This window comes from Eptatretus burgeri, chromosome 3 (assembly GCF_056783735.1).
Source record: "Eptatretus burgeri isolate ZD-2024b chromosome 3, Ebu_testis_v1, whole genome shotgun sequence".
NCBI lineage: Eukaryota > Metazoa > Chordata > Myxini > Myxiniformes > Myxinidae > Eptatretus > Eptatretus burgeri.
The window spans coordinates 59,877,626-59,887,568 of NC_140963.1; the positions used below are offsets into that span (position 1 = coordinate 59,877,626).

The 9,943-nt window shown below is 38.4% G+C and overlaps 1 protein-coding gene across 3 annotated transcripts in view; it reads right to left on the reverse strand.

Moving 5' to 3' along the window:
* The window catches only part of LOC147030005 (uncharacterized), a 251,655-nt gene that overhangs the window by 58,524 nt on the left and 183,188 nt on the right, over window positions 1-9,943 (reverse strand). For 2 of the 3 annotated variants that reach the window (XM_085873625.1, XM_085873622.1), the window contains 2 exons: window positions 9,531-9,566; window positions 8,945-9,040 (listed from right to left, as the gene is read on the reverse strand). In XM_085873625.1, the coding sequence (XP_085729751.1) occupies window positions 8,945-9,040; window positions 9,531-9,566 (132 nt within the window). Of the gene's footprint in view, window positions 1-8,532; window positions 8,611-8,944; window positions 9,041-9,530; window positions 9,567-9,943 lie in introns of all 3 variants that reach the window. The other variant, XM_085873623.1, reaches the window with a different exon arrangement.

Here is a 9,943-nt window from a genome sequence, read left to right on the forward strand (position 1 = left end):
AGAAGGAGGAAAGAGAGAAGAGAGAGGAGGGGAGGGAGGAAAGAGAGAATAAATAAATTTGAAAATATGAAAACCAGTGAGATTTAAAAAAGATTTTGGGTATTACAGAAAATAAATGAATCTCAACGCACTGAGGAGGAAAACAAAGAATTGACAAGTGTATAAGCAATATTTTCGACAAGACTATTGACATCGTTTTCAAGGGAAAGATATTAACATTAATTAAATTTTTCATTTTTTTCTTAAATAAATGGAGGAGAGAGTGAAGACATTTCTGAGGATTCTTTATATTTTAAAAATTAAGATTCAAATCTGCATGTTGGAAACTAAAAAGGTTTTTGCACTCTGTAGGAATTTTTCTCATAAATAAATGAGTTATTGTCTCAAATGTAAAAAGAAAACTAGTACTAAAAAATCTCATATTTTAAAAGTAAAAATAACAGGGTTATACAAAAAGGTACATGTTCGGTGTGTGGTTCAAAAAAGAGTCAATTTATCTCAAAACACAAACGTGGAGGAGATATACAAAAGTTTTTATCAGGAAGTAAATTTACAACTACTGGAATACCAGGGGAATTACATCGACCAGGGTATTCTTTCTGTGGTCCAGGCACAAACTTGGATAAAAGATCAGATGAGGCTGACAACCCTAAACCATGGAGCAAACCCATCAATAGGGTTGATGAAGTGTGTATGAGACATGATATTGATTATGGGAATACCACAACGTTGGAAAAAAAAGCATGAAGCCGATAGAGAAATATTGTATAATTAATCTCTGATACGAAATCCAACGCCAACAGAAAAAGTTGATAGATTTATCGTGAAGAAGATGATCAGCGCTAAATTGAAACTTGGGCTTGGAAATTCAAAAAAAACTTATAGGCTCTAATGATGTCATTAAGACTGAAGAACAATTAGCTGATGAATTACATAAACCAATATTCACAAAGTTTCATAGAAGGAAGGTTTATTCCAAGGAAGTTGATTATATCTGGTCCGCTGATTTGATTGAACTCAATAATGATAAGGGGTACAAGTATGCTTTAACCGTTATTGATTTAAGGAGGAGATAAGCGTGGGTTGTCCCTTTAAAAAACAAAACAGGTAATACTCTTATGTTCGCCTTTCAACAGATATTTAATAAAAGTAAGAGAAAACCGAAAAAATTGTGGACTGATGAGGGTAGAGAGTTTTATAATAAGACATTTATGAATTTTCTAAGAAATAACAGCATTACATTATACAGTACCTTTAATGAAGGAAAAGCCGTTGTTATTGAGCGCTTTAATCATACTTTAAAAGAGAGACTATATAAAAAATTTACACAACTTGGTTCACAACAATGGTCATCTTTTATTCAGGATATTGTAGATAAGTATAATGACACGATTCACACGTCAACGAATATGAAACCATCAGAAACATTTACAAAATTAAAATATGAAAAAGAGATTAATGTCAAAAAGCTTAAGTTCAAAATTGGTGATATAGTCAGAATATATAGATGGAAATCTCATTTTGAAAAGGGTTATACAAAGCAGTGGACGAATGAACTTTTTTAAATTGTTGATGTGATAGATTCAGTTCCTTGGACATATAAAGTATATGATTTAGAAGGGGAACAGATTTTAGGTTCATTTCATTCACAAGAATTACAAAAGACAAAACAAAGCAAATAATACTCATGGGAGCAATAGGTTGGCGCTTCACTCCCCTCCACTATACACCTTTATGGACCTCCTAGGACCAAGTCCGAGGTGTATAACAGGGTTAAATTAAAAAAAAAATATATATATATATATATATATATATATATATATGTAATGTGTGTCAAGGGGGACGTACTTAGATCTGTGAACCCCAAACACAGAATCCTCAACTGAACAGTCAGTCAAGGCTTAACTTTTGTTTGTTGGTGTGTGTGCAATGGGGGACGTTCTTAGATCTGTGAACCCCAAACACAGAATCCTAAACTGAATAGTCAAGGCTTAACGTGTGTGTGTGTGTGTGTGTGTGTGTGTGTGTGTGTGTGTGTGTGTGTGTGTGTGTGTGTGTGTGTGTGTGTGTGTGTGTGTGTGTGTGTGTGTGTGTGTGTGTGTGTGTGTGTGTGTGTGTGTGTGTGTGTGTGTGTGTGTGTGTGATAATATAACAGGGAGCATAATCAATCCTGAACCACCATTACCCACCCTTACCCTCACATTCAAAATCTCAACCCCAACCCTCACCCTAACCATCACATTCAAAATCACAACCCCAACGCAAACCCACCCTAACCCTCACATTCAAAATCTCAACCCCAACCCAACCCTCGCCCAACACAATGTCTTTTTTTAAATCCGTATTTCAACAATATATTTTTTGTTTTTTTTTCCTCTTCCAATTCTGTCTTTTAAGGCTTTCAGGTTTGATAAAGTAGAAAGGGGGAGTAAGAACCTTCCTGCATCTTCTTCCCAGAACTAACAATATATACAGTATATATATATATATATATATATATATATATATATATATATATATATATATATATATATATTTTTTTTTTTAATGTTTTTTTTTCTCTTCTTCCAATTCTGTCTTTTAAGGCTTTCAGGTTTGATGAAGAAGAAAGGGGGAATAAGAACCTTCCTGCATCTTCTTCCCAGAACTAACAATATATTTTTTTATGTTTTTTTTTTCTCTTCTTCCAATTCTGTCTTTGAAGGCGTTCAGGTTTGATGAAGTAGAAAGGGGGAGTAAGAACTTTCCTGCACTTTCTTCCCAGAACTTTCTTGATATTGCTCTCATCAAGCACCATCCAATAAGGAATCACATCGATCGGTTGAGATCCTCAAGAGTCTTCTTGGTAGAAACCACATTTCAAGTCTCCAAAATAGACCCAACTTTCCAAGTCTCCAAGGTATAACCACATTCCTGTTGAGTTTCCAAGATATGTATCGCATTGTGAGTTATCAAGCCAGAACCCACATTTCAAGTCTCCAAAATAAAACCAACTGACAAAGTCTCCAAGGGATAAATCATTTCCTGATTTTTTCAAAATTTGTGAGTCTCCAAGGTAAGTTCCATATTTAGAACCATCTTGGCAGAACCCTTTTCCTGAGTCTCCAAGGTAGTTATTTAAACAATCAAGGCAGAACTCATTTACTGATTTTTTTCAAAATTTGTGAGTCTCCAAGGTAAGCTCCATATTTAGAACCATCTTGGCAGAACCCTTTTCCTGAGTCTCCAAGGTAGTTATTTAAACCATCAAGGCAGAACTCATTTACTGATTTTTTTCAAAATTTGTGAGGTCTCCGAGGTAGGTTTCATATTTAAAACCACCAAGGATAACTCATTTACTGATTTTTTCAAAATTTGAGTCTCCAAGGTAGGTTCCATATTTAGAACCATCTTGGCAGAACCTTTTTCCCGAGTCTCCAAGGTAGTTATTTAAACCATCAAGGCAGAACTCATTTACTGATTTTTTCAAAATTTGTGAGTCTCCAAGGTAGGCTCCATATTTAGAACCATCTTGGCAGAACCCTTTTCCCGAGTCTCCAAGGTAGTTATTTAAACCATCAAGGCAGAACTCATTTACTGACTTTTTTAAAATTTGTGAGTCTCCGAGGTAAAACTTATATTCTGGTTCATCAAGGTATAACTTGTTCAGTGGATATTGTCTTGATAACTCACAATGAGTACCATCGATGTAAAACTCTTTTTCAGGATTTTGCGGGTCTCCAAGGTATAACTCTTTGGTTGGGTCATCAAGGTCGAGCTCGTTCTGTGGGTCTTGGTCGCTCACAAGGTCTTCAACCAAACCAACAATTTCGCCCCAAGTAGTGGCAAAAGCAGTATTTTCATTTTGTATTTCAGATACAATTTCCTGTGAGAGAAAATAATAATGTATTAATTAAGTGATTTAAATATTAAATGATTATATGCTTAAATCAAACTCTGTAAATAGGAAAATAAAATCTTACCTCAATAGATAAGAGGTTTGAATCCAGTCCATCAACTTGAAGGTTTAGTTCCATACAAGTAGTAAAACTCTAAGGAACTCCAAAGTCATCCCACTCAAGCTCAGCACAGCAGTCCATTCTCAGTAAAAGTAAAAAAATGTTTAAATTCAGTCTGGGTTTGAAGCCTTTATAGAGAAAGACTGGTGGGTGTGGTTTCCTTTGGAAATTCTCTGAACAGGCCCCAGGCCTTCGTCCAGAAATTTTCTACAAACATAACATTCTAGAATTTACTAGTGAATCCTTTGGAAAAGAGATTAACTGGAAATGATGTAAGAGTAGGTGGTCCTCACAAAAGAGGGTGGGGCTTAGTAAAAGTGAGCGGGCTTTCGGAAAGTGGGCGTGGCTTAAGAAAAAGTGGACGGGGCTTGGGAAAAGTGGGCGTGGCTTGTGCAAAAAAAAATCTGAGGCTCAGGAGGTGGTCAGATGAGATCAATGAGAGAAGTATATCATTTCATAATGACACAAAAGGGGTATCTTGAAAAATATAAAGATTCAAATGTTTCATTTTTAAATATTTTAGATGGGGATTATTGTGCAAAGAAAATTAAACTATTGAAGGAATTTGAGAATTAACAAATCTTTATAGGTTCAATGAGTGAGCTAAACAATATGCATTGGTTGTTTGAAAAAAAGTGCTCCTTGGTTAAAAGGGGAGGCTATTAAAATCTCCATTCACTTACATGTTTTATATATTTCAACAGCAGAGAATTCAACAGGTTTGGGATAAAAAGGAGGTTTATTTTTTTATGGGAAAAAATATGAATCGCTGAGAATCTCCATTCACTAAACATGAGGGAAACTGAGCCAGAATCAGTATATCTACCCCACTGACACCTATATACATTTAGAATCCTTGAGACCCTTAAGAATCTGAAGACCCTTTAAACCCTAATTCCATTTAAGACGATTAAGACTCTGAAGACCATTAAAGACCCTTTAAACCCTAAGACAGTGGAAGACCCTTGAGAAACCTAAGACCCCTTGAGACCTTTAACACATTTCAGACCCTTTAGACCCCGTATACCCTTTATCCCCCGTTACACCCTTTAGAACACTTAGACCTTAAAGACCCTTTAGATCCTATTAGAATCCCTGAGACCCTTTTAGACCTTTATACCTTTCAGTCATAACCTGTGGACCCCTTTTACCTTTAGACCCTTCTTAGATGTTCTAAGACCTTTAAACACCTTCAGACAATTCTGACTCTTTAGACCTATAAATTACATCCTTTAGACCCCTTTGACCTTTTAAGACCCTTTCAACACTTTTGACCATTTTGACCCTTTGATCTTCAGACCACCTGACCTTTACATATTTACAAATGTACCATTTAGACCTTTCATTTGCATTCCAGGACCTTTCGTTTAGTACATACTTCCATTTATTTGCCACACAAAACAAGTCCTGGCGAGTGTCTACTATACAATCTCTGATTGCTCTTTCGAGTTAACAATTGTAATACAAAGCTCTTTAAAGACAAAATGTAATAACCACTGCAATCAGCAGCAAGTAATCTATGAATGCGACCAAAGCAGCGATTCCCTTGGACAGCAGAGGGCTTACCTTACTGGCTGACTTCCTTCATGATATTAATCCTAATTTTCCCCACATAATACTCTCCCTTTCAATCCAGTCCAACCCATGCTTTCCTCCAACTTCAGTTGGATAACCTCTGCTAGTTTTCTTTCAAAAGCTGCTCTCTATTCAGCATCTAGTCTGTGATGGACTACATTTGTTCACAGTGCGTGGTGTGTCACCCAAACCAGTCAAGCAAGTCCATATGGCCATCCTGATTTTACTTCACAAATCGATGTGCACCAAAAAAAAAAAATTTAACCAACAATAAAAAAATTATTCCAATGGAATGACATGTTACTTGAGATGATGTCTGTTTCTCTTTGTGAAATTGAATAACTTGGCACTTTTATCCCATGAAGATCACATAAAAAAGATGATGTTTAATTTGGAATACTGCATTACACTGCTGGGTTGATTATGTTGCACAACTGTGCCAACAGCAGGTTCGGCGACAGCACCAATGGCAGGTGTTTGGCGTCTGCAAGTTATACTTCTGGGTACAGCTGCTATACTTTTGTTTCATCTATCTTTCAAAAAAGGCCCAAAATTTCTGAGTGAGCAATGCTTATCAATAATTATAGAGTCGCTAATCTCAAAACACTGAATGTATCACGAGTCCTGGATATAACGTGACTTTGGATTCAAGTAAAACTGTCAGCATGTTACTCCCTATCATGGCCACATGACCTTATGTGATCAAATTGTGTCAACATCTTGTCATGTTAGCAAAGCAGATCAGCTTCTCATTCATGCAAATGAAATATCTTTATTTAGCCACTTGTGCTGTATCCAGTGATCCATCTCCACGTTTCTGCAAATAAGAAGTATTTTCACTTTACAGGTCATTCGTTCATCAAAAATATAATTTGAAAGAGGAATGATCTGCAATACCTAATGGATATGTAGTATTATGCCTTACATGCCTTATAGGGTTTCACTTAATCAGATTCAAGCATCATCTTGAGTCCAAGTCCCAAGGTCTTCGGTTCAAGTCGATCAAAATAAAATCAAATTTGACTTGAGTCAAATTTGACCTTCACTCATCCTCCACTCAAGTTCTACATCACTGATACCTGATTATGCAGCATTTGGGTGATGCCTCGGTGTCCTGTACCTTTGCCGTCCCCCCCCCCACCCTTTCCTTCGTCCTGGAGCAACCTTCATTATTTTAATTGTGAGGCCTTAACTCCATTAATGATGGATCCTCTTAGTTGCGTGTAAGTGTAAAAACTCTCAGTAGGACCCTCATATTGTGAACCTTCAACAATAGAACGAAAGCCAATTCACCAAAGAACTACAAATTAATGACTATCTTGTGACACTATAGGTGTGTGAAGCATTTCTATTGGAAAATTATTCCAGTAAATATATTGACAATTATTTGATGAACAGAAATTTAGAAGTAAAATCAAAGCAGCTGCTTGTGATTAAAATTATCCCGAAGTAAATAAAACAACATCTATCTATAATTCCAGCAATCTCTGTGTGTGTCTGTCTGTCTGTCTGTCTGTATGTGTGTCTGTCTGCGACCGCCGTTTCTCGACGACCGCCATTCCGATCGGATTGAAACTTGCCAGGAATATTGCCGGGGCCCCGCGGATGAGCCTTTTCAAGGTTTGATGTCAATCGGACGAGCAGTTCCCAAGTTACGGCCATTTATCTGTCGACCAATGACAGGGCACGGTGCTGTGACGTCACGAATGACATCACAATTTATGTTTTTTGCACGAATGACGTCACAATTCTTCTTCTTCTTCGTTTGGTATGACATCACAATCGACGCTGGGGGCCTGAGTATGTGCCTTTTCAAGGTTTGATATCGTTCTTCATCCATTTCAGCTGTTTCCCAAGTGTTTCCCAAGGTTTGAATTAATTGTTCAAATTATTAATTAATCCCAAGGTTTGAATTTTCCCAAGGGAAAGAGCTGTTTCTCAAGGGTTTGAAAGCTGTTTTTTCCCAAGGTTTGAATTAATTGTTGTGCTTGGTAGACATTTGTGAATACATTTACAGACAGAGGAGCGAGAGAGGAGGGGGGAGAGAGGTGGGGCAAGAGAGGGGGTGAGAGAGGGGGGCGAGAGAGGGGAGTGAGAGAGAGGGGGCATCACAATTCAAGAGAGGGGAGAGAGGAGGGTGTGAGAGGGGACGGGAGAGGGGGGTGAGAGTGGGTGCGAGAGAGAGGGGCGAGAGAGGAGGGGGAGAGAGGAGGGGGGAGAGAGGAGGGGCGAGAGAGGAGGGGCGAGACTCGGGGGGAGAGAGGGGGGAAAGAGAGGGGGGAAAGAGAGGGGGAGGGGCGAGAGAGAGGAGGAATCACAATTCTTCTTCTTCTTCTTCTTCTTCTTCTTTGATATGACGTCACAATTGACGCTGGGGACCTGAGTACGTTTCCCAGGTGTTTCCCAAGTTATGGCCATTTATGATACGGTTGGTCCGATCCAATTGAAACAATGCCCCAATCCAGTCGTCGTTTACGAGAGCGAAGGAAAAAAGCTGCACATACTGGCACGCACCTACGGGTCCGCACTAGTTAATCTAATTTTCAAAACAACAGAGATCAGATAAATCGAGTAATATTGTGCGGGTTGTCGTCCTTCTATCCCATCGTTGATCTTATGAGCATGCATGATGCCATCTGTATATTCAGCATTTATAAACCCAGGTTTTACTCACTAACAGAAACAACAAAACAATGGTGCTTTGGCTTGAGAAATGAAAGAGACATTTCAGGAAGATGATTAAATCTTCTCGACTTCAACTGAAGCCCATAAAAAACAGTTTATTATGCTAAAATATAATGTAAAAGTTAGTCACAGCATAAAATGCAGGCAGCCACCATGAAAGCGTTAGAAAATGCAAGTAAGTGAGCACTTTCATGCCAGTGATGATGATAGCTGGATCATGCGGGTGGGTGTGGGGTGGTCCAGCATGCAGGGTCAGACGTGCACTGTTATCTACCACAGGGCAAGGAGCATCTATGCCGTCCAATCCTGGTAAGCCTGGCTCGCCATTTTCACCTTTGAAACCACGACTTCCCTGCATCGGGTCAAACTTTATACAGTCAGTGAAACGATGAAAATGGAGGATTTTTTTTTTTTTTAAAGAAGAGAAAAGCTGATGACATCGTCAATTTCTCAGCTGTCAACTTGAAGCCTGTGGGTGAAGGTGTTAATAACATGACCAGGTGTACACAGGACCGGCCTGGGATAATTGGAGCAGATAAAATTGGGGAAAACAAATACGGCAAACAAAGAGGTGTTATGGGATTTCCTACATACATCCTCAAGGAAATGGCAGAAACACTTCCTTATCTACATTCAGACAGGAACTAAGGAACATTCAGACAGGATTGAGGCACAAAACAACATACCAGAGGACATGGAGCATCCAGGCCAGGGGCACCCTGCTCACCCTTATCCCCCTTGTGGCCCCGTGAGCTGGGCCTACCACGCAGGCCTAGCTCTCCCTGGTGGAATGGGTTGTACAAGTACAGTAAACATGGTGTCGACAAAAAACAATAGATGGAATCGTTTCCTCACTAGCGGTAGAGACGCCAGAAAACCACAATGCTTTTCATCCGAAATGCAATAATGGGGGAATTGTGTGCTGGGCAGAATCCTAACTACTGCCAAGAGCAGAATTACATCAAAAACACAATACCCATTGGAAAAGACATTCTCCTTGAAGCCATAATTGATGGTAAACAGGCTAAGTTATTGCAGATATTCAAATTCTCAATACAATGCACAGAAACCTAAGTTTGATTGACCTTGACATGGGTAGAAGTATTATGTTTGTCTCATCTTGGCAGAATTCAAGTGCTTTTTTGTTGATTTTGACAATGTCAGTAATAATTCTTTCATTTTTGTTATTGGTGTTGTGTTTTCTGAGAAGCCAACTGCAATTTGAAAGATATTACATGAACAAACAAATTTCTGTTCAATACATTAACTTACCCGATGGCCTTTCTCTCCTTTGAACCCCTGCAAACCCTTAAACACAAAGGAAATGCATTATCAGGACAAGGAAATGCAAGGATAAACAAAATAAATATGAACAAAGGAGTAGCCATAATTTAATTTACTTATATTTTATGTACCAACCACATTCTCCTCATTATGTTGATCTAAATTAACGGACACATCCTTTTGATGATCACTTTGCTTATTTCATCAAACCATAGATAGGGCATACAGCTTAAGGTAGCAGCCCACAATGGTATACCCTTTGAGTGACACAATGGGATCTTCAACATTCACAATTTAAATGCAGACAGCTTTGCATAACGATGTGAAGTAGTTTCCCAATTAAAATGCAGACACCCAACTTCCCACCCACGACGATGCACAGCAGGATTAGTTGATATTAT